Source organism: Dryobates pubescens, chromosome 11 (assembly GCF_014839835.1).
Source record: "Dryobates pubescens isolate bDryPub1 chromosome 11, bDryPub1.pri, whole genome shotgun sequence".
NCBI classification, from domain to species: domain Eukaryota; kingdom Metazoa; phylum Chordata; class Aves; order Piciformes; family Picidae; genus Dryobates; species Dryobates pubescens.
The window spans coordinates 35,075,714-35,100,994 of record NC_071622.1 but is presented as its reverse complement, the minus strand read 5'-3'; the positions used below and the strand labels follow the sequence as shown (position 1 = coordinate 35,100,994).

General features: G+C 45.8%; 1 protein-coding gene across 2 annotated transcripts in view; it reads left to right on the top strand.

The window, feature by feature from the left end:
• The window catches only part of SNX7 (sorting nexin 7), a 56,064-nt gene that overhangs the window by 7,152 nt on the left and 23,631 nt on the right, over positions 1-25,281 (top strand). The window contains exons 2-7 of one of the 2 annotated variants that reach the window (XM_054165046.1): positions 1,963-2,145; positions 7,338-7,448; positions 8,772-8,936; positions 11,612-11,816; positions 16,932-17,131; positions 24,910-24,996. In XM_054165046.1, coding sequence (XP_054021021.1) covers positions 1,963-2,145; positions 7,338-7,448; positions 8,772-8,936; positions 11,612-11,816; positions 16,932-17,131; positions 24,910-24,996 — 951 coding nt within the window. The remainder of the gene's footprint in view (positions 1-1,962; positions 2,146-7,337; positions 7,449-8,771; positions 8,937-11,611; positions 11,817-16,931; positions 17,132-24,909; positions 24,997-25,281) is intronic. The other variant, XM_054165047.1, reaches the window with a different exon arrangement.

The following is a 25,281-nucleotide window of genomic DNA, read 5'->3' as shown; positions in this document are numbered from 1 at the left end:
CAGGAAGGTGGTGGAAGTCTCCTCCCTGGAGGTTTTTAAGGCCAGGCTGGATGTGGCTGTGAGCAACCTGCTGTAGTGTGAGGTGTCCCTGCCTGTGGCAGGGGGGTTGGAACTGGATGATCCTTGAGGTCCCTTCCAACCCTAACAATGCTATAGTTCTGTGAGTCTATGATTGTAAAACTGGTAAGTATCCTACACAATTACTGGGGGCTTGGATTCATAACTAATTTTAGCATTCATAGGCAAGTTCTCTTTCTAGCTATGCATAACATTGTCAATTGGTAGCATTTTGCTCTTTCATCAGTATCAGAATAACTCTCATTTCTTGCATCCTCACTGAAGCAAATACTGAAAAGAGAAATAGATTTGCCATGTGCTATGTAGTTTTTTCATCTGCTCTTTTATTAGTTTTACACCTCGACATTGGTAAGGCTTTTGATACTGTCTCCAGTAATATCCTCATAGTAAAGCTCAGGAAGCCTGGAGAAGAGGAGGCTCAGGGGTGACCTCATTGCCCTCTGCAACTACCTGATAGGTGGTTGTAGCCAGGAAGGGGTTGGTCTCTTCTCTCTAGCAACCAGCACCAGAACAAGAGGACACAGTCTCAAGCTGCGCCAGGGGAAGTTTAGGCTGGAGGTGAGGAGAAAGTTCTTCACTGAGCGAGTCGTTCGCCATTGGAATGTGCTGCCCAGGGAGGTGGTGGAGTCACCGTCCCTGGAGGGGTATAAGAGGGGATTGGATGTGGCACTTGGTGCCATGGTCTAGTCATGAGGTCTGTGGTGACAGGTTGGACTCGATGATCTTTGAGGTCTCTTCCAACCTTATTGACACTGTGATACTGTGAAATGTGGCACAGATGGTTGGTCCAGCAGGTGTGTTGCAAACTGGCTGGACAACAGAGTTCAGAGGGTTGTCATCAGTGGCAGAGAGTCAACTTGGAGGCCTGTGGCCAGTGGTGTTCCCCAGGGATCTGTACTGGGCCCAGTTTTGTTCAATATCTTTATCAACAACCTGGCTGAGGGCATTGAGAGTACCCTCAGCAAGTTCTTTGATGATACAAAACTGGGGGGTGGCCTGGACAGGCTGAGAGCTGGGTGCAGGCAAACCTCATGCAGTTCAATAAGGACAAGTGCAGGGTCCTGCATCTGGGGAGGAATAACAGCAGGCACCAGGACAGGTTAGGGGCTGCCCTGCTGGAGAGCAGCTCCATGGAAAAAGACTTTGGAGTGCTGGTGGGCAGCAAGTTCTGCATGGGACAGCAATGTGCCCTTGTGGCCAAGAGAGCCAATGGGATCCTGGGGTGCAGCAAGAAAAGTGTGGCCAGCAGGGCTAGGGAGGTACTTCTCCCCCTCTGCTCTGCCCTGCTGAGACCACACCTGCAATCCTGTGTCCAGTTTGGGGTTCCCCAGTTTAAGAGAGGAGAGACTTGCTGAAGAGAGTCCAAGGGAGAGCCTGGAGGATGATTAGGGCAGTTAAGCATCTGCCCTGTGAAGAAAGACTGAGAGCCCTGGGGCTGTTTAGTATGGAGAGAAGGCTGAGAGGGGATCTGATCCATGTCTATCAATATCTGAGGGGTGGGTGTCAAGTGGAGGGGGCCAAGCTCTTTTGGGTGCTACACAGTAATCAGCCAAGGAACAATGGATACAAACTTGAACATAGAAGGTTTCATTTCAACATGAGGAGAAACTTTACAGTGAGGGTGACAGCCCTGGAGCAGGCTGCCCAGAGAGGTTGTGGAGTCTCCTCTGGACACGTTCAACACCTGCCTGGATGCATTCCTGTGCAGACTGCCTTGGGTGATCCTGCTTTGGCAGGGGGGTTGGACTGGATGATCTCTGGAGGTCCTTTCCAGTCTCTATTGTACTGTGATACTTCAAAGCTTGCCATTTTAGCTTTTGACACATACCTGTTTGCACTTGTGTGTTGTGCTGTGTTGATGTGGTTCTCCTGTCTCATCTGTAGGACGCATCACTGGCTGAAGTAAACTCCTTCAGTCCTTCAATGCCCATATCCCTCTCATCCATGATAAACCAGTATAAATTTGAAGATGAACCAGAACAGAGAGATCTCTTCATTACAGTGGATGATCCTGAAAGCCACATCACAGCCCTTGAAACATTTATTACATACAGAGTACTCACAAAGGTAAGCATCTGCTCATGTCTATAGTGGCTTACATTAACAGCAGCTGTAGCATTTTCACTCTTCTTGTATACCATTCTCTGAGGTATTACTAAGTTTAACCTGCTTATTGTGGGGACATTAGGCTAAATGACCTTCTTCAGACTAGATGTCTCTTCTCCCAGGTAATTAATGATAGAACAAGAGGGAATGGCCTCAAGCTGTCTTTGGGTAGGTTTAGACTGGACATTAGGAAGAATTTTTTCCCATCAAGAGTGGTCAGGACTTGGAATGTGCTGCCCAGGGAGGTGGTGGAGTCCCCAAGCCTGGATGTGTTTAAAGATGGTTTGGATGTGATGTTTGGGGCTATGGTTTAGGGGTGACCCTTGCAGAGTAGGGTTCTGGGTTGGCCTTGGTGATCCTGAGGGTGTTTTCCAACCTGAATGTTTCTGTGATTCTGTGACCTTTAGAGGTCCCTTCCAGCCCAGTCTATTCTTTGATTCTATACTCTTCATTTTGCCATGAGTTATAGACTGCTAAACCTGTGAAACTCTGCAGTAGAGTCTAAAAAAATACAAATCTCCACACATAGGTAGGTGCTTAGTTTCTGTGGGGTTTTTAATGCTCAGAAAAGAGCTAATTTTCAACAGCCAAATTAGTTCTAAGCCAGAAGAACATTTTCTGTCGTGGTGTTCAGCAGGAATATGAAACAGCAGAAAGATTGATTCAGTTCAAAGAGATTATATTAGCCCAGGCAGTTATGACTTGGAGATCAGCTTGCAGGCTAGCAGTCTTTCATCTTGCATAAATGCTACCTGCTACAAAGCCTCTCAGTTTCATTCTTTTGTAATTACATCACCCACTATCACATAGACATTTGCTTCCCATTTGCAGATGTATCTCATTTCTGGGGACACTGCCACAATTCTCCAATGAAGAAGTAATGTTAGGAAACAACAGAAGTGTATTTCTAAACTCCCCTGAATGCTAATTTTTTACTGGGAATAAGGAAAAAGTCAGCCCTGTGAGAGCAGCCAGGCTACAGGCTTGGGGAAGTGTGGCTGGAGAGCTGCCTGGCAGAAAGGGAGCTGGGGGTTCTAATGGACAAGCGACTGAACATGAGCCAGCAGTGTGCCCAGGTGGTCAAGAAAGCCGATGGCACCCTGGCTGGGATCAGAAATGCTGTGTCCAGAAGGAGCAGGGAGGGGATTGTCCCCTTGTACTCAGCTTTGGGGAGGCCACACCTTGAGTATTGTGTCCAATTTTGGGCACTTCAATCCAAGAGAGATGTGAAGGTGCTGGAGCCAGGGCAGAGGAGGGCAAGGAAGCTGTGAAGGGCCTGGAGAGTAAATCTGATGAAGAGCAACTGAAGGAGCTGGGGATGGTTAGTTTGAAAAGGAGGAGGCTGAGGGGAGACCTCTCTACAACTACCTGAAAGGACATTGTGGAGAGGTTGGTGCTGGTCTCTTCTCACAGGTGATTAGTGATAGAACAAGAGGGAACAGCCTCAAGCTGCCACTGGGTAGGTTTAGACTGAACATTAGGAAAACAATTTCCCCAGCAAGAGTGGTCAGGGATTGGAATGTGCTGCACAGAGAGGTGGTGGAGTCCCCAAGTCTGGATGTGTTTAAAGGTGGTTTGGATGTGGTGCTTGGGGCTATAGTTTAGGGCTGGCCCTTGTAGAGTAGGGTTCTGGGTTGGACTTGGTGATCCTGAGGGTCTTTTCCAACCTGAATGTTTCTGTGATTCTGTAATCTTCTGGGATTACCAGCAAATATTCTGCAGGCTGCAATTGGAGAATTGCACTGCTAATTTATTGTACTTTGAGTTATTTTTAAAAGATTCATTTAAATCCAAATTTTCAAATGGGAATTATTCATCTTTAAATAAGAGGAGATATCATTTACTCATCAAATATTTAAAGGTTAGACAGAGAGCTATCCTCACTAGGTTGCTAGCAGTAATTTTCACTTTCTGCATGTTCATGTAGATGAGAGAATATTTTTTTCTTCAGGCAAGTATAAGAGGCCTGTAGTGAGGTGGATTGCTTCCTCCCACATAGAATCAGAGAATTGTCAGGGTTGGAAAGGACCTCAAGAATCAGCCAGTTCCAACCCCCCTGCCATGGGCAGGGACACCTCACACTACAGCAGGTTGCTCACAGCCACATCCAGCCTGGCCTTCAAAACCTCCAGGGATGAGGCTTCCATTTCTAGTTTTACTCTGTCCCCCCAGTCCTACCACTCCCTGACACACTAAAAAGCCAGTCCCCACCCAGCCTATATTGGTGCTGGGGATTACCCTGACCCAGCTGCAGGACCTTGAGCTTGACCTTGTTGAGGTTGGCTTGGGCCCAGCTCTCCAGCCTGTCCAGGTCCCTCTGGATGGATCCCTTCCCTCCAGCATGTCAGCTGCACCACATAGCTTGGTGTCACTGGTGAACTTGCTGAGGGTGCCTTAATATCACTGCCCATGTTAAACAAGACTGGTCCCAGTACTGATCCCTGAGGGACTCCACTTCTCACTGGCCTCTACTTAGACATGGACCCATTGACAACCACTCTTTGTTCAGCCCTCAAAAATGTTTAGATGACCAAAGCATGTTTTGAGGATTTTGGAGCCGACTTGCATTGTGTTCAAAATCTCTGCAGAGCCATGAATGATAGAAAGGGCACCTTCATGAAAATGTGGGCTGCCTGGAGCTCCATTCTAGAAGGCAGAGCAATGATTATATAAATCTCATGGTCTGACAATTTTGCAACACATGAATAAGCATTTTTTTCTGGGCATTAAAGGTTCATTGGCAAGTTCTAACCAAAGGGCTGTGAAACTGGAATTGGTGATGGAACACAGAATCCATTAACCAGCACAGGAAGTGTTATTTGACACCCTAAAAGTCCCTCCCCAGCATTCTTGTGGCCACTTCAGAGAGTGGAAGGCCACAAGAATGCCTCCTTGGAGCCTTCTCTTCTGCAAACTGAACAGCCCCAACTCCCTCAGTCTGTCCTCATAGGAGACGAGTTCCAGCCCACCCTGTGGCTCTTCTCTGGACATGCTCCAGCACCTCCAGATCCTTCCTGTAATAGAGGCTCCAGAACTGGACACAGTGCTTCAGGTGGGGTCTCATCAGAGTGGAATAGAAGGGGAGAATCACCTCCCTTGACCTGCTGGCTATGCTTCTCTTGCTGCAGCCCAGGATATGATTTGCTTTCTGGGCTGCAAGTGCACAGCTTAACACAGAACAGCCCCCATGCACCCCAGTTCAGCTGTTCTATCCCCTCCTGGGGACAAAAGGGCCCCAGAAGGCTACACAACCACACACACTCCCTCTCCACTCCCCCTGTACCTTTATAGAAGCCAAAACAGAGAAGCCCACCGTTAGAGGGAGAATGGCAGTGCCCAAAACCCAAATTGAAGCAGCGAGAGAGCAGCAAAGAGAGGGTAGACAAACTGTGCTGTGAAATGTAAGGTTTCCAATACACCAATGGGATTACATTAACCTACCTATTGTTATCATCCTGTGTCTAATCCCTAACGTTATTTATCTTTTACTCAAAGTCTGGGCATTTCCTAGTTAGTGTCCAAGCTAGGGACTAGCTCAAACTGCCACAGTCATCCATGGGCAGGCCAGGGTGTCCAGGGCACTGAGGCTACCTTGGGGTTCACTTCAGAGGAGACACAGCTCAAGGTCTACTGTGATATGGCAGCTGTGTTGTGACCTTTCTGCAGTGGAAACAGCGTGACCCAGGCAGGGCCTGGGGGAAAGAGCAGCTGGGGAGTGCTGGGGTGAGGAGATGGGCAGCCCTGGGGTACAGCATGGGGCCTTGCAGAGAACCAGTTCTACTGGAACCAGTGGTTGGCAGGATGTAAAGGTTTTTTTCCAAAATGCTGGAGAAAGAGATGGAGTTTTCCTACTTGCAGATTGCTAATCACTTTAAAAGAAGCACCCTAAAAGTAATGAACATAACCATGGTTACTAAAAGGAAAAGGCTGCACTGAAGTAATGAGTCTAACCTTTTGGAAACATTGTGCTAGGCTAATTATTATCTGCCACTGTGTGTGCAGCTTAGTGCTTGCAGAACTTTGATGTCTTGCTAAAATGGGATGTGTTTTTGTCTCTTGAAGTAGTTGATCATTGTGCTTTAAAGAGTAGCAAAACCAAAGAGAATTAAGAAAAAAATATAGAATGAATAGAGTAAAAAAGGGTAGAGTAAGAAAGAATAAAAGAGACTGGAATAAAAGAGAATAGCATAAAAATAAGAGTGGAATGAAAAAGAATAGAATAAAAGAGAATAGAACAAAAACAGTGGCCTGAAAAAGAATGGAATAAGAGAATAGAATAAAAGAATAGAATAAAAATAATAATGGAATGAAAGAGAATGGAATGAAAGAGAATAGAATAAAGGAGAACAGAACAAAAGCAGTGGCATGAAAAAAGAATAGAATAAAAGAGAATAGAATAAAAATAAGAATGGAATGAAAGAGAATGGATTGAAAGAGAATAGAACAAAGACAGTGGCATGAAAAAGAATGGAATGAAAGAGAATGGAATGAAAAAGAATAGAATAAAAATAACTGTGGAATGAAAGAGAATAGAATAAAAGAGAATAGAACAAAAACAGTGGCCTGAAAAAGAATGGAATAAGAGAATCAAATAAAAGAGAATAGAATAAAAATAAGAATGGAATGAAAGAGAATAGAATGAAAGATAATAGAATAAAGATAACTATGGAATGAAAGAGAATGGAATAAAAGAGAATAGAAAAAAACAGTGGCCTGAAAAAGAATGGAATAAGAGAATAGAATGAAAGAGAATAGAATAAAAATAAGAATGGAATAAAAGAGAATAGAACAAAAACAGTGGCCTGAAAGAGAATGGAATAAGAGAATAAAATAAAATAGAATTGAATAAAAGAGACTAGAATAAAAAAAAAAATTGGAATGAAAAAGAATGGAATTAACAAATGGAGTGGAAGAGAATGGAGTGAAAGAAAGAGAATGGAGTGAAAGAGAATGGAGTGAAAGAAAGAGAATGGGGTGAAAGAGAATGGAATAAATAGAATTAAAAAAATAGAATAAAAACAGTGGTAAAATAAATCATGTATGCATTCCTTTCATCTACTTGTCTTTCTCCAAAATCTAAAGCTATTTTGTTGTGGTTTTTTTTTTCCCTGGCATTCTAACCTGGGTCTGTTTATCTGGCCTCTGCTTTCCAGACGTCTCGTGGGGAATTTGACTCCAGTGAGTATGAAGTTCGCAGGCGGTATCAGGACTTCCTCTGGTTGAAGAGCAGACTTGAAGAAGCACATCCAACACTGATTATTCCTGTTCGTTTGCTTCAACCTCGGTTCTTTTTCTTTCTTTCCAAGATGGCTCCAGTTCTCTGCAGAGATGTGTGAGGTCTTGCATTAGCCTCTGACATCTCCCCAGCATTAAATAACCTTTTTTGCAGGAGCTTTGTTTGCATGCGATAATGAAAGCCACCACAGAGGTTATTTTTTAACCTTTGTAGCTGTGCCATTTGCAGTGATTTTTCTGCAGCAGTTTATCTCTTGTCTTGTTTCTATTGGTGTTCTCCACTGTGTGCCACAAGAACCATGCTACAGCACATTGGAATATGATAATCTTGTAGCAGTTTTTTGGGGGTGGATTTTACCAGGTATACCTATGGGGTTTTAGTAGGTAGAACTGCTGTTGTAATACCCCTAACGGCATCCAAATGCCACAATATATTTCTATGGCAATACCACTAATGTTACCTAAATGCTGCCATAGATTCATCTTTTTATTACAATACCCCAAAGTTACCCAAATGCAACAATGTATTTATTATAACACCCCATTACTACCCAAATGCTACAACAGATTTCTACTTTTAAAGTATCACAGTATTACCAAGGTTGGAAGAGACCTCAAAGATCATCGAGTCCAACCTGTCACCACAGACCTCATGGCTAGACCATGGCACCAAGTGCCACGTCCAATCCCCTCTTATACCCCTCCAGGGACGGTGACTCCACCACCTCCCTGCCCAGCACATTCCAATGGCTAGCAGCTCTCACTGTGAAGAATTTTCTCCTCACCTCGAGTCTAAACCTCCCCTGGCACAGCTTGAGACTGTGTCCTCTTGTTCTGGTGCTGGTTGCTAGAGAGAAGAGACCAACCCCTTCCTGGCTACAACCACCTTTCAGGTAGTTGTAGAGGGCAATGAGGTCACCCCTGAGCCTCCTCTTCTCCAGGCTAAACAATCCCATCTCCCTCAGCCTCTCCTCATAGGGCTGTGCTCAAGGCCTCTCCCCAGCCTTGTTGCCCTTCTCTGGACACATTCAGGTGTCTCGATGCCCTTCCTAAACTGAAGGGCCCAGAACTGGACACAGTGCTCAAGGTGTGGCCTAACCAATGCAAAGTACAGGGGCACAATGACCTCCCTGCTCCTGCTGGCCACACTATGCTTGATGCAGGCCAGGATGCTGTTGGCCTTCTTGGCCACCTGGGCACACTGCTGGTTTATGTTTAGGCGGCTGTCAATCACCCCCAGGCCCCTCTCTATGTAACCCAAATGCTGTAATCTATTTCTCTTTTTATTCCACTAACCCCCAATGTTATCCAAATGCTACAACATAGTTCTCTCTTTTGTTTTTTTCCCTTAGCCATTGCCTGAGAAATTCATCATGAAAGGCATGGTGGAGCGATTCAGTGAGGAATTCATTGAGACTCGAAGGAAAGCGCTGCATAAATTCTTGAACCGCATCGCTGATCACCCAACCTTAACTTTTAATGAAGACTTCAAAATTTTTCTGACTGTACAGGCCTGGGTAAAATGACTTTGTTTACAGTTATGTGAAGCCCTGTGTTGTGTTAGGAGACTGTATCAGGAGTCTCCCTAGTTCAGTACTCAATAGCAACCACCCGTGGCTTGTTACAGAAGAGTCAGGAGAAGGCAGGGGGTTTATGGAACATTCATCTCCTGAGCTAACCTGTAGTCCAATGCTTTTGGTAATCATACCTATGGCAATACCTTCCAAAGCAGTTTTTGTTCAAGGAATCACAGAATTGTCAGGGTTGGAAGGGACCTCAAGGATCATCTAGTTCCAACCCCTCTGCCATGGGCAGGGACATCTCACACTACAGCAGGTTGCTCACAGCCACATCCAGCCTGGCATTACAAACCTCAAGGGATGATGAGGCTGCCACAACCTGCCTGGGCAACGTGTTCCAGTGTCTCACCACCCTTATGGGGAAGAGCTTCTTCCTAACATCTAACCTAAATCTCCCTTTCTCTAGCTTAGATCCATTCCCCCTAGTCCTATCGCTACTTAATTCCCTAAAAAGTCCCTCCCCAACTTTCTTATAGCCCCCTTCAGATGCTGGAAGGCCACAGGAAGGTCTCCTTGAAGTCTTCTCCTCTCCATACAATCCCAACTCTTTCAGTCTGTCTCCAGAGCAGAGGAGCTCCAGCCCTCTGATCATCCTTGTGGCTCTTCTCTGGACACCTTCCAGCACCTTCAGATCCTTCTTGTAACAGGGGCTCCAGAACTGGACACAGTGCTCCAGGTGGGGTCATGTTAATGCATTTTGTATTTTTGTGACAAATTCACAATATTTCAACTCTTAGGAACAAGTTTTTTACTATGAGAGTGGTGGAACATTGGAACAGGTTGCCTAGGGAAGTGTTTGAGGTCCCTTCCCTGGAGATATTCAAAGTGAGTCTCAACGAGGCCCTGGGCAGCCTGATCTACCTCAGGGTGTCCCTGCTGACTGTGGGGAGGTCGGACTAGATGAGCTGTGGAGAGTCCTTCCAGCCCAGCCCATTCTATGATTCCTGCTTTTTGCTTTACACATAAGAAAGTAGTACTTGAAATTATTCATTTTTTGCATTTAATCAAAAAGTTCTTTTATGAGACTGCTGCAAAAATGCAGTATTTGAATTCCCTGGTGTATTTTTGCACTATGTGTCCAGCTGAAAGTTTTCCTCAGAAAATTCTGCCTCTGAACTTCAGCAGACACTGTTCTAGCAACATATGAAAAGAATTCCAGTGGGAACATTGTTTGCTTTTCTCAGTGACTAATTTCTGCAATCATTACCTCTGCTTTCCCGTTCAGAAAGCTCAATTGCAAACTTGCTAACTCGCCCTAAGGAATGAAAGGGTAGGAGTTCTCCACTATCTTTAATCATTAGAAGGGCTGGGGTTAGTAGGTCAAGAGAGGTTCTCCCTGCCCTCCTCTCTGCCTTGCTGAGGCTGCAGCTGGAGTGTCCAGTTCTGGGCCACTCAGTTCAGGAAGGACCTCAGGGAACTGCTTGAGAGAGTCCAGCACAGAGCCACAAAGGTGATGAAGGGAATGGAACATCTTCCTTATGAGGAGAGACTGAGCAAGCTGAGGGCTCTGTAGCTTGGAGAGGAGGAGCCTGAGAGGTGACCTCGTTCCTGTTGATAAAGATGTGCAGGGTGAGTACCAAGAGGATGGAGCCAGGCTCTGCTGGATGATGCCTAAGGGGCAATGGTGGAAGCTGAGGCATAGGAAGTTCCATGGACCCAGGAGGAAGAATTTTTTTCCCCTGTGAGGGTGACAGAACACTGGAACAGGCTGCCCAGGGGGGTTGTGGAGTTATTCAAAACCCACCTGGATGTGTTCCTGTGTGATCTGCTCTAGGTGCTCCTGCTCTAGCAGTGGGGTTGGACTGGATGAGCTTTTGAAGTGCCTTCCATCCTTACATTCTTTGGTTCACGTGCAAGTGTGCCTGTGTTTGCCCAGAAGAGCTTAGCTAATAAACACAGGACCTTACAGTTCTGACACTGGTCCAATAATTTTAAAGTAAGATTTGGACACTAAAAAGACACACAGAGGTTTATGTATGTAGATTTGTGTTACACTATTAAGCTATGCTTAATTGTAAATAAGAGTTTTCCAGAGGTTCCTCATCATGTGATGGACAAAATGCCTGAGGGGGGGGTGGACAGAATATTAGAGATAGATTTATTTCATTTCATTGGCTCTGCAAATTTCTTTGTGTCTGAAAACAGAGAGTTCTTTCTACTTTCTTCCTGTGGCTTCTAGCTTGCTTGCTGCTTGCCTCTCTTGTTCCTGCCTGGGTAGTCTTTGTTTTGGCTCTGTATGTGAGGTACTGGGGAGGGTAGGGAAGCTGCAGGCTGTACTCAGCCTCTCTGGGCTTCGTCCAGAGAGGGGTGGGATGGGGAAGAGCTGAGTTATTGTATAAGGAAATATTTCTGATGTGGTTGAACTGTGAATATATATAAATATCTATGTATTTATAATTTCATATTTGGTCCATTTTTTGTGAATCCAATTTCATTTTGACTTCCAAAATTCTGAGCTAGTGTGGACAATTTGTTCTGGGGGTAAAACCTCTGATTTGTTGGGAGGGGAAAATCCAACCCACAGCAATCTGCTTGAAAAAAATAAATCAAAAGTCTTTATGCATTATTTTTAAAAAGCACTTAGAAGGAAACTTGTCTTGTTGTGTCTTTAGGAACTCTCCTCACACAAGAAACAGGGCCCTGGGTTGCTGAGCAGGATGGGGCAGACAGTCAGAGCTGTGGCGTCATCAGTAAGAGGAGGAGGAGCGAAAAATCGTCCTGAAGTGTTTACAGAAATGAACAATTACATGGAGACATTTAGCCAGAAAATAAGTGTGCTGGACAAGATAGCTCATAGAATTTACAAGGAAGAAAGAGGTAAGTGAAAAAAACCCCAAACACCCAAGCATCAGTTGTATGATGGCATTTAACAAGTCTTAAGTGACGGGTTCTGCACTTTGGCCACAACAACCCCATGCAGTGCTACAGGCTGGGGACTGAGTGGCTAGAGAGCTGCCAAATGGAAAGGGACCTGGGGATGGTGGTTGACATCAGTTGAACATGAGCCAGCAGTGTGCCCAGGAGGCCAAGAAGGCAAATGGCATCCTGGCCTCGATCAGGAATAGTGTGGCCAGCAGGAGTAGAGAAGTCCTTCTGCCCTGTGCTCAGCGCTGGTTAGGCCACACCTTGAGTCTTGTGTCCAGTTCTGGGCTCCTCCATTTAAGAAGGACATTGAGACTCTTGAACATCTCCAGAGAAGGAGAGCAAGGCTGGGGAGGGGTCTGGAGCACAGCCCTGTGAGGAGAGGCTGAGGGAGCTGGGGGTGATTAGCCTGGAGAAGAGGCTGAGGGGTGACCTTATGGCTCTCTACAACTACCTGAAAGGAGGTTGTAGCCAGGTGGGGGTTGGTCTCTTCTCCCAGGCAACCAGCAACAGAACAGGAGGACACAGTCTCAAGCTGCACCAGGGGAAGTTTAGGCTTGAAGCGAGGAGAAAGTTCTTCCCAGAAAGAGTAATTGTCATTTGGAATGTGCTGCCCAGGGAGGTGGTGGAGTCACCATCCCTGGAGGTGTTCAAAAAAGGCACTTGGAGCCCTGGTTTAGTTGTCAGGAGGTGTTAGGTATTAGGTAATAGGTTGGACTTCATGATCTCTGAGGTCTTTTCCAATCTGGCTGATTCTATGATTTAAGAAATAGATCAGAGAAGTGAATTGGCTTTCACTGTGCCAGGCAAAATATCCAGCAAGCATGGGAAGAGGGAGGGATGTGTTCAGACTGTGCTTTTCCTAATGGTTGTTGTTTTGGCAGCTCTTCAGGTTAGTTTGAATGACTTGTTAATAGGAAGAGTTTTAACATGTTGAACTGCTTGATAAGGATCCTAGAAAGATGTAACAAGTAGAAAAATTGAGGAAAAACAACCCCTACCTTAGAAGCACAGAAGAAACTTCAGAAGCATAGCAAGTGTGGCCATCTTTTGACTTGTGCTGCTTGGAAAGCTGCATGAACACTTTTTGTGTCCTTTCTGTGGAATGTAAATAGTCATAGTTTTATCTGCTGTCTCATACTGCTGTCATGCTGTCTAGATTCCAGGTCAGCAAACAGAGAATCATAGGCCCTCTGAGGAGAGGCTGAGAGTCTGGAAAGAGAAGACTGAGGTGGGATTTAATAAATGTTTATCAATATCTGAGGGCTGGGAGTCAAGAAGGAGAAGAGAACCTCTGCTCACTTGCACCCTGGGATGGGACAAGGGGCAATGGATCCAACCTACAGCACAGGAGGTTCCACCTCAACATGAGGAAGAGTTTCTTCACTGTGAGGGTCACAGAGCACTGGAACAGGCTGCCCAGAGAGGTTGTGGAGTCTCCTTCCCTGGAGACTTTCAAGCCCCATCTGGATGCATTCCTGTGTGACTTCTGCTAGATCTATGGTCCTGCTCAGGCAGGGGGTTTGGGCTCAGAGATCTCCAGAGGTCCTTTCCAACCCCTAATATCCTGTGATCCTGTGAATCATAGAATTGTTAGGGTTGGAAAGGAGCTCAAGGATCATGTGGTTCCAATCTCCCTGCCATGGCCAGGAGCATCTCACACTCTTAATTTCATTCTGTGCCTTTTTCCTGTGTTGATCAAGCAGATTAATCATTTTTTTGAATGGCTTTACTGTTGCCATAATTCCTGTCAAGGGAAACTGAGTCTGGTAGAGAAAGTTTCTTTAAGTGGATGACTTAATCTTGGGGGGTTTATTCTTCAACTAACAGCAGTCTGCACGCTTACATGGAATCCCAAGTCACTGCCTTGCAGAGATTTGCCATCTCTCAGCTTTATGCCTGTCTAGTACAATTTCTAATGGTCAGCACTTGAGAGATTTGATTGTCTGCTTGATATAATTTGAAGAGCTGCACTGTGTTCTTTCATACCTGAGCCCTTGTGCTGTATTGTCCCTTTTAAAGGGGAAAATAGCATGTTGCTGAGAAAATTTCCTTTTGATATCGTTCATTTCAGTGGAAGTAGCTGGCTGAGGGCCACAGGTTCAAGGCACCAGTGCCAAAATATTTCTTAGAAAACCTGATGAATTTTGACATGCTCCCAAATGCTGCAGGATATATTTTCTTTCTAGATTTTCTAAACACTACTTGGCAGGACACTTGCATCTGCTGTCGTGGGTAGGAACTGTTGAGAGCTATGATTCACAGAACTTTCCCGCTTGCAGGAGCCTAATGTGCCCTATGAGGAGAGGCTGAGAGACCTGGGGCTCTTGAGTCTGGAGAATAGAAGACTGAGAGGGGATTTAATAGATGTCTATAAATATCTAAGTGCTGGGGGTCAAGAGGAAGGGGACAGGCTCTGCTCAGTTGCATCCTGTGACAGAATAAGGGGCAATGGATGGAAACTATAGCACAGGAGGTTCCACGTTAACATGAGGAAGAACTTAGGGTAGGGTAGGGTAGGGTAGGGTAGGATAGGGTAGGATAGGATAGGATAGGATAGAATAGAATAGAATAGAATAGAATAGAATAGAATAGAATAGAATAGAATAGAATAGGGATCCCAGAGGACTGGAACAGACTGCCCAGAGAGGTTGTGAAGTCTCCTCCTCTGGAGACTTTCCAGCCCTATCTGGATGTGTTCCTGTGTGACCTGTGCTGGATTCCATGGTCCTGCTCTGGCAGAGGGTTGGACTTGATGACCTCCTGAGGTCCCTTGCAACCCCTAATGTCCTGTGATCCTGTGAACATGGGATGCTAATTGTATCTTCCATGGAGGGTTTTGGTGGGTTTTATTTTTGGCCTGTTACTCTCAAAGTGGACATTACACTCCTCATGCCTCATGGCTGCTTTGTTATCTTTGCTTGGACATTTCTTCATTATAAATTCAGTTGTGATGAAATTGTGTTTTCAATGCAACAGTAGAACTACAACAGTACAACACTGGAACAAGCTTCCCAGGGTGGTTGTGGAGTTTCCCTCTCTGGACATGTTCAAATGTGAATGTGCAGCTTCCAGGTCATATCCAGATTTGCCCAAGTTTAGTCATAGTAAATGGTACAGTGAATTCTGAGCCTTCTTTCTGCTTGCAGATAATTATTTGGCCTAGAGCCATAAGAGAAAGAAATCGCCGGATATCCTTGTGCTTAGATTAATAAGAACTACTCTAGGAGTACTAGTATCCTCCATCTCAGTCAGGGCAATCCCAATCACTGATACAGGCTGAGGCAGGGACTGGCTTGAGAGCATCCCTGAAGAAAAGGACTTGGGGGTGCTGGTGAATGAGAAGCTCAGCATGAGCCAGCAGTGTGCAGAAAGCCAACCAGAGCTTGGGCTGCATCAAGAGAAGTGTGGCCAGCATGGCAAGGGAGGTGATTCACCCCCTCTGCTCCACTCTGGTGAGACCCCACCTGGAGCACTGTGTCCAGTTCTGGAGCCCCTAGTACAAGAAGGATCTGGAGGTGCTGGAGTGTGTCCAGAGAAGGACCACGAGGATGATCAGAGGGCTGGAGCACCTCTCCTTTGGAGACAGACTGAGGGAGTTGGGGTTGTTCAGTCTGGAGAAGAGAAGGCTCTAAGGAGACCTTCTTGTGGCCTTCCAGTATCTGAAAGGGGCTCCAAGAAAGCTGGGGAGGGACTTTTTAGGGGATCAGGGAGTGATAGGACTGGGGGGAGTGGAGGAAAACTAGGAATGGGTAGATTCAGATTGGATGTTAGGAAGAAGTTCTTCCCCATGAGGGTGGTGAGACACTGGCACAGGTTGCCCAGGGAGGTGGTGGAAGCCCTTGTGGTTTTTAAGGCCAGGCTGGATGTGGCTGTGAGCAACCTGCTGTAGTGTGAGGTGTCCCTGCCCATGGCAGGGGGATTGGAACTAGATGATCCTTGAGGTCCCTTCCAACCCTAACCCTAATTCTGTGACAGCTGGGTGGACTCCAGTGTGTATTCTGAAGTTTTTGGGCCATACCAAGGCTGACAGTTTCGACAACTGAGACAGCATTTGGAGCATTACTGTAACAGCAGAATTCAGGGCAGTAGAAGCAAATCAGACTGACAGCAGCCCGGGGCTGCTCTGACTCCTGTCTCTCTGTATGAAGTCAGTATAAAGTAATTGGGGTAATTGGGTGGTCTGAATACAGCTCTTCAGGTTTACATCAGTACGTGTGTCCGTTGGAGACGACTGAGACATTTTTGCTGATTGATTTCTAGCAACTACTTCATCACAAAGGATTAATTGATAACTTTATTCATAAGCAATAAAGTGAAGTTTACTTAAATGAAGTTTACTTATCTTGGGTGTTTGAGCAGGTTTAAACATTGGTCTCAGTCTCCTGCCTTGTTCACCGTAAATCTGATGTCGTGGTTGGTGTCACTTAGACACTGTGGTCAGTGGGGCGAGAGAGGTTCTTCTCCCTCTCTACCCTGCCCCGGTGAGGCCACATCTGGAGTATTCTGCCCAGTTCTGGGCCCCTCAGTTCAACAAGGACTTTGGGGAACTGCTTGATAGAGTCCAGTGCAGAGCCACAAAAATGATGAAGGGAGTGGAACATCTTCCTCATAAGGAGGAAGAGAGAGAGAGAGCCTGAGGGAGCTGAGGGCTCTGTAGCTTGGAGAGCAGGAGCCTGAGGCGTGACCTTATTCATGTTGATAAAGATGTGCAGGGTGAGTGCCAAGAGGATGGAACCAGGCTCTGCTGGGTGATGCCCAATGACAATACAAGGGGCAATGGTAGAAGTTGAGGCATAGGAAGTTTCATGCGAACATGAGGAAGAATTTTTTCCCTGTGAGGGTGACAGAACACTGGAACATGCTGCCCAGGGGAGCTGTGGAGTCCCTCTCTCTAGAGATATTCAAAACCCACCTGGGTGCCTTCCTGTGACCTGGTGTAGTGATGCTGCTCTGGCAGTGGGGTTGGACTGGATGATCTCTCAAAGTCCCTTGCAGCCCCTAGCCTTCTGTGATTCTGTGATTTATGAATGAGCAAAAGAGTAATATGCACTGTATGTTCTCCTTAAGAGTATTTTAATGAAATGAAGGAGTATGGCCCCATCCACACCCTCTGGTCAGCGTCGGAAGACGACGTAGCAGACTGCCTGAAAGGTGTTGCCAGCTGCATCGACAAGTGCTGCAAGGCGACGGAGAAGCGGATGGCAGGGCTCTCAGAAAACCTCCTGCCCATTTTACACGAGTACATTCTCTACAGTGAAATTCTGATGGTAAGATTTCCTTCAGGATTGCTTATTGGCTGTGTGTGAAATGTGACTCAGTCCAGTGAAGTGCTCTAGAAGAGAATTTAGAACGGGTGATGTGGTGGTGAAGTGCTGTGTCCAGTTCTGGGTTCCTTAACTTAAGGAGAGCATTGAGACACTTGAACATGTCCAGAGAAGGGCAATGAGCTTGGGGAGAGGTCTCAAGCACAAGCCCTAGGAGGAGAGGCTGAGGGAGCTGGGGTTGTTTAGCCTGGAGAAGAGGAGGCTCAGGGGAGACCTTATTGCTGTCTACCACTACCTGAAGGGAGGTTGTAGCCAGGTTGGGGATGGTCTCTTCTCCCAGACAACCAGCACCAGAACAAGAGGACACAGTCTCAAGCTGCACCAGGGGAAGTTTACGCTCAAGGTGAGGAGAAAGTTCTTCATAGAAAGAGTAATTGGCCATTGGAATGTGCTGCCCAGGGAGGTGGTGGAGTCCACGTCCCTGGAGGTGTTCAAAAAAGGCTTGGATGTGGCACTTGGAGCCATGGTTTAGTTGTCATGAGGTGTTAGGTATTAGGTAATAGGTTGGACTCGATGATCTCTGAGGTCTTTTCCTATCTGGTCGATTCTATGAAATTCCTGCCCCCCCAACATAAAATTGCCAGAGCAGCTCAGGTGGAAGCAAATGAAGCTGTGTTTACAAGCAAAACTACAATCTAGAATGAAATTCAATGAATAAGTACAAAATACACAATATTTACATACATGTACAGGCATTTACAATTTGTAAACAGCACAGGACCCCCCCCGGACAGTCTAGGGGGGGCACTACTAATAGTTTTCCCTTCCCTGCTCCCTACCCCCCTGTACACAATAGAGGAGAGAAAAGAGCAGAGAGTTGTTTTTTAGTACTCAGCCACAACAAGGAAAACAACCACGGTCAACAAAAGCCAGCAGAAGGAGCAGCTAGAGCAGAGGAAGCAGAAAGAGAGAAAGTTAGTTTACAGATCTAAGTTTTATGTTTATTATCAGCCCAATGGGATTATTTAGAGCTTATCATTATTTTCCTTTTTACATCCAGGGGTGATTTATTTACATTCCAACATTTTCTGTTCAAGATCTGTGGAAAATTTTCCAGGCACAGCCTGCAACTACCAGAGATGAACAGGAGTTTGCAGTCCCTCCTCTTTACTGTTGTTACCAAACTCTGCACAGCTGTCTGTCAGCAGGAGATCCGGTTGGTCCTGTTTCCCTTGCTAATCAGGCAAGGGATGCCCCTTCCAGATGAGATGAGAAGAGGTTCATGGTGTTGTGTGGCAGGCTGCCTGTGGTAGCTGCATTACAGACAGTCTGGGTTTGCCTTCTTCAGAGACCTCTGCATTGTAGCAGAGGGCACGACGACAGAATGGTTTGGGGAACGGCAGCTGGGAAGAACCTCCTCTGACACTGCTGAAAGATGAACTCATTGAGTAACAGATTGTGTGGGGGAAAAGGAGTGGAGAGGTTTTTCCCTTTCTAGGAGATGTTCCTAAGCTATGTTTTCTTCTTCCAGAACAGCAGGGAACTTCCAGTCCCTGTGCCATTACATCAGCATGTGTTAGTCTGTGCCACGAGCAGACGGTCTCAGTTCCTTTTATGCATGTACTTCCCTTGCACTTTGAGGCATGAAAAACCCAACTGCAGAGCTGATAAACTCAGTTCTCATGGATAGAATAGAATAGAATAGACCAGGTTGGAAGAGACCTTCAAGATCATCATGTCCAACCTATCATCCAACACCACCTAAACAACTAAACCACGCAACCAAGCACCCTGTCAAGTCTCCTCCTAAACACTTTCAATGATGGTGACTCCACCACCTCCCTGGGCAGCCCATTCCAATGGGCAATCACTCTCTCTGTGTAGAATTTCTTTCTAACCTCCAGCCAAAATCTCCCCTGGCACAGCTTGAGACTGTGTCCTCTTGTTCTGGTGCTGGTTGCCTGGGAGAAGAGACCAACCCCCACCTGTCTACAACCTCCCTTCAGGCAGTTGTAGACAGCAATAAGGTCTCCCCTGAGCCTCCTCTTCTCCAAGCTAAGCAACATTACTAAGTGACTGAATTCAGTATGTCATAGTTCCCACTCTACACAGAAAATGTGTACAAACCTCTCTTCGCCTACATTTTGGGCAATGCAAGCTGTGCTCTCAGTTCTTACTGCTGGGAAACCTCCTGCAGTGGTTTCTGAGTCGGGGCTGAGAATGTGTTACAGGCCAGAGGTGAAGGGAGTCCCAAGTTAACTGAACCTTTGCTGGCACTGTGCAGAGCACTGCCGGTTTCTCACTCAGACTTGGCCATGAGGATGATAGAGGCCTGGAGCACCTCTCCTATGAGGACAGACTGAGGGTTTTGGGGCTGTTCAGTCTGGAGAAGAGAAGCCTCCAAGGAGACCTTATTGTTGCCTTACAGTATCTGAAGGGGGCTACAAGAAAGCTGAGGAGGGACATTTTAGGGTGTCAAGTAATGACAGGACGAGGGGGAATGGAAAACAAAATAGAAATGGGTAGATTCAGATTGGATGTTAGGAAGACATTTTTCCCCATGAGGGTGGAGAGACACTGGCACAGGTTGCCCAGAGAGGTGGTGGAAGCCTCATCCCTGAAGGTTTTGAAGGCCATGTTGGATGTGGCTGTGAGCAACCTGCTGTAGTGTGAGGTGTCCCTGCCCATGGCAGGGGGGTTGGAACTGGATGATCTTTGTGGTCCCTTCCAATCCTAACAACTCTATGATTCTGTGATACTATTGAGAGGTTAAGAATTACTGAAGCAGTGCCTGCTGTCTTTGGCTGAACCTTTGCTGGCACTGTGCGGAACACTGCCAGTTTCTCACTCAGGCTTGGCTACTGAGAGGTTAAGGATTACTGAAGCAGTGCCTGCTGTCTTTAGCTGAACCTTTGCTGGCACTGTGCGGAACACTGCCAGTTTCTCACTCAGGCTTGGCTACTGAGAGGTTAAGGATTACTGAAGCAGTGCCTGCTGTCTTTAGCTGAACCTTTGCTGGCACTGTGCAGAACACTGCCAGTTTCTCACTCAGGCTTGGCTACTGAGAGGTTAAGGATTACTGAAGCAGTGACTGCTGTCTTTAAAGCAGGCTTCACCAAACGAGGGGCCGTGCAAAGCCTGCTGTATCTCACAGGTGCCTGCAGGTAGATGGGGGTGGGCACTGCTTTGCTGTAAGGTCTGAGGAGATTGCCATCCTAGCCATTGCAGGTTTCCTTTCTCTGGAGGTCCCTTCCAACCCTAACAATCCCATGATTCAGTGATTTTTGCCCTGCCTGCAGTGTTCTTGACACTTGCAACACAGCATTAGGCTGCTGTGAAGTCCTGTCTGGAGGCAAATCTTCCTCCATGAGCTCATTCCTTTTCTACAACCATTTCTTTCATTTGCCATAGATTTTTATTTTCCCTGTAGCTCACTTCCCTTTCACACTGCTGCTTGTGCTAAAGATATAGGAGGGACAGTCACACACTGGTAAAAGCTGCTGTCAGAGGTGTGGTTAACCCCTCATGGCAGGGATCTTTGCACAGAGCTGCCAGGATCCTGTGCAGCTGTGCAGAAGGTGTGGTCACTACAATACAGCCTTTGTATTTTCCAGTCTTGGGAGTTCAGCTCAGGGGAAAGAGATGAATTCACAGCTAAAATATTTACTTCTCTTGGACTGGCTTCTTCTTAACTCACAGAGCAAACCTGAGGAGTGCAGAGTACTGCTGTGCCTCAGAGTACAAACTGCAGCAACTAATCGGTTGTGGTTCCCCATGTAATAGTTTGGGGGCAGAGTACCATTAAATATTACACTAAAAGTTTGTAAAAGTCTATCAATATGTTTTAAAAACACAGTCCCTCTGTTTGCCATCAGAAGTCAGCACTTGTAGTACATTAATAATAGAATACCTTGCAATTTCCCTTGGAGCTCAAGGAATATTTGTGATAAAGTTGCCAAATAGTCACTTGTGGTAGTTTTAGACTATGCCTTTAAAATTTGTCACAGATCTTGAACAGGAGAGCAGTAAAATGTAAATACATCACTATTGGGTGTAAAAAAGAAAAGTAAAGCTAGTAGCTTCCCCTGGTCTTTGACCAGGGGGGTCCTTGTGCTGTTTGTACATACTCATTGCATTCCCTTGTAGGTTGTTGTTTTGCCTGTAAATACAGCTTTCATTGGCTTCCAACTGGACTGGGTCTGGCAAAGTTAGTGTTGGGGGGTGAAATTTCAACCCAACACATCACTGACAAAGTTTGCAGAGGCAAAAGAAATAATGAAACAAAGATAAAATGTTTGTAATGTGAAAGAAAGCTGTTCCAGACATACTTGTGTTGCTTTTATGATCACAGACAACTGTTCTCTGTGTTTATCTAACCAAAAGATATTCTGAGCTATTGAAACATAAATGTATGAGCATCAGCAGGGTGTATTTCTATTACTCAGAATTGTCCAGAGTCAGGCTTACCAAATTTTTTCTACCTGTTTAGAATAGAATAGAATAGAAATAGAATAGAATAGACCAGACCAGGTTGGAAGAGACCTTCAAGATCATTGCATCCAACCCGTCAACCAATCCAACCCACCTAAACAACTAACTCATGGCACCAAGCACCCCATCAAGTCTCCTCCTGAACACCTCCAATGATGGCAACTCCACCACCTCCCCAGGCAGCCCATTCCAATGGGCAATCTCTCTCTGTATAGAACTTCCTCCTAATATCCAACCTACACCTCCCTTGGTGCAGCCTGAGACTGTATCGTCTTGTTCTGGTGCTGGCTGCCTGGGAGAAGAGACCAACATCCGCCTGTCTACAACCTCCCTTCAGGCAGTTTTAGAGAGCAATAAGGTCACCCCTGAGTCTTCTCTTCTCCAGGCTAAGCAGCCCCAGCTCCCTCAGCCTCTCCTCATAGGGCTTGTGTTCCAACCCCCTCCCCAACTTTATTGCCCTTCTCTGGACACGCTCCAGCAAGTCAACATCCTTCCTAAACTGAGGGGCCCAGAACTGGACACAGTACTTAAGTTGTGGCCTAACCAGTGCAGTGTACAGGGGCAGAATGACCTCCCTGCTCCTGCTGGTCACACTGTTCCTGGTGCAGGGCCACTGGCCCTCTTGGCCACCTGGGCACACTGCAGGCTCAGGTTCAGCCTACCATCAACCAGCACCCCCAGGTCCCTCTCTGCCTGGCTGCTCTGCAGCCACTCTGACCCCAGCCTGTAGCACTGCATGGGGTTGTTGTGGCCAATGTGCAGAACCCGGCACTTGGATGTGTTCAATCTCATGCCCTTGGATTCTGCCCATCTGTCCAGCCTGTCAAGGTCCCTCTGCAAATGAAATGAAACTTGGAGAAAATATTTTACCATATATCTCCTAAACTATTCCTTTGTATTTGTTAAATTAGAGCAAACATTTCAAGGAGAATTCAGTCAGATAAAACAGCTGGATAAGGTAGAGGAGCTTGTACCTTGTGCTGTTGCAACATGCCCTATGCTAGAGGTGAATACTGAAAATCCCTTTAGTGGCTGCAGAGGAAGCAGTAAAAGCAGGTGTGGCAAGGCAGAAGCTTTTGAGATTTGTAATGGTGTATGTCCTGGTTCTGATGGGATTTTAGAAGCTAGACTAAAGCCTTGGAAGCTTTCTGTGAGACAAGCACACTTGAGTGTGCTTTTACAGATGAGGAAAATAAGGCAAATAGAAATTTGCAAATAGAAATTTGCAAGCTAGAGAAGAGCAGATTTAGATAGGCTGATAGGAGCAAGTTCTTTACTATGAGAGTAGTGGAAAACTGGAACAGGTTGCCCAGGTGAGAAGTCTGAAGCACAAGCCCCGTAAGGGGAGGCTGAGGGAGCTGGGGGTTCAGCCTGGAGAAGAGGAGGCTCAGGGGAGACTTTATTGCTCTCTACAACTACCTGAAAGGAGGTTGTAGCCAGGTGGGGGATGGTTTCTTCTCCCAGACAATCAGCACCAGAACAAGAGGACACAGTCTCAAGCTGCACCAGGGGAAGTTTAGGCTGGAGGTGAGGAGAAAGTTCTTCCCAGAAAGAGTAATTGGCCATTGGAATGTGCTGCCCAGGGAGGTGATGGAGTCCACATCCCTAGAGGTGTTCAAAAAAGGCTTGGATGTGGCACTTGGAGCCATGGTTTAGTTGTCATGAGGTGTTAGGTAATAGGCAATAGTTTGGACTTGATGATCTCTGAGCTCTTTTCCAACCTGGTTGATCCTGTGATTCTATGAAACTATGGCAAATAGGAAGTTGTAAGGCTTCATCGAGGCCACAGAGCAAAGGAGCACTGGACATGGAAATTGTCTTAGTAGTACTGTTCCTGTTTTGTACTTTAACAAATCATGTCCCTTCTAATTTTTTTTGTCTATAGAGCCAATACCTTGTCAGACACTTTTAATATATAAAAAATAACAACTGCATAATTATATTTAATGAATACTATTTGATGAATAATTGAGGCGTGATAAATAATTACTATATTGTGGGTGATTGATATGCAATGAATGATTCATGTAGAATAAATAATAGATAATAAATAATTCATATGTAACACATAGTAAATAATTTATAATAAATAATATATAGTAAATAATTAACATCTAGAAATCTATAAAATACTAATGCACCACATAATTAACCTGTGCTGAAAATAAGCACAGGTAGCCATGTTCCAACTTCTGTTCATTTTTATGATAGATTGGCAGGTTTGGCACTTCCCAAAATAGAACTGAAGGTGAAAGTCCCAACTTCAGCAGTGCCTGATAAAACGTTTTTCAGCCATTTGCTCCACTTTATGTTGTAACTGACCCGAAGAAGACGATTTTGTTCATGAGGCTTTGGCAAGAAAGCTGGGGAGGGACTTTTTAGGGTGTCAGGGAGTGATAGGACTGGGGGGAATGGAAAAAAAATAAATAGAAATGGGTAGATTCAGATTGGATGTTAGGAAGAAGTCTTCCCTGTGTGAGGGTGCTGAGACACTGGAACAGGTTACCCAGAGAGGTGATAGATGCCTCATCACGGGAGGTTTTGAAGGCCAGGCTTAATACGGCTCTGAGCAACCTGATGTAGTGTGAGGTGTCCCTGCCCATGGCAGTGGGGTTGGAACTGGATGATCCTTGAGGTCCCTTCCAACCCTAACAATTCTGTGATTCTACAAAGTCCTTTTGCTCTTAGAATAGGAATATATGTAAGTGGAGCTGATACTGAGTAATCTGCTATTGCAGATTTTCTCCTACAACTATAGCTATGATGCTGTAGATGGCCAATTAGATTTACTGAGATTCTTGGAGAGCACTTAAGATAAAATAGAAATATTGAAAAATATCATGTTGAGATTTTTTTTTGGGGGGGGGGGGGGTGGTAAGTAAATACATCCCACCAAAATTATCCAAATGTTAGCATTCTGTGATCTTGCTTAATTTATTACATAGACAAATTGCTGGATGGTCTCAGGCTGCGCCAGGGGAGGTTTAGGCTGGATGTTAGGAAGAAGTTTTACACAGAGAGAGTGATTGCCCATTGGAATGTGCTGCCCGGGGAGGTGGTGGAGTCACCATCACTGGAGGTGTTCAGGAGGAGACTTGATGGGGTGCTTGGTGCCGTGGGTTAGTTGATTAGGTGGGTTGGATTGGTTGATAGGTTGGACGCAATGATCTTGAAGGTCTCTTCCAACCTGGTTTATTCTATTCTATTCTGATGGTTTTCTGAATAGATGGCTAAAATTTGGTGTAGTTTACTTGTTTCTTTTTTTTTTTTTCTTTTTGCTGTATATCCAGGGTGTACTGAAAAGGAGAGACCAAATCCAAGGCGAGCTTGACTCCAGAGTTGATGCTTTAACCAATAAAAAGACAGAAAAGGATCTGGTGAGTATGTACAGCAAGGTGAAATCTTCCAGGCTTCATTCTTAACTGCAGAAGGTTGAACAAAGCAGGTACTCTGAAGCCATGCTTTGTACCTGGGTGGTGTCTCTGTAATTCTGAACATGAGCCAGCAGTGTGGCCAAGAAGGCCAATGGCATCCTGGCCTGCATCAAGAATAGTGTGGCCAGCAGGAGCAGGGAAGTCATTGTGCCCCTGTACTCAGCACTGGTTAGGCCACACCTTGAGTACTGTGTCCAGTTCTGGGCCCCTCAGTTTAAGAAGGACATT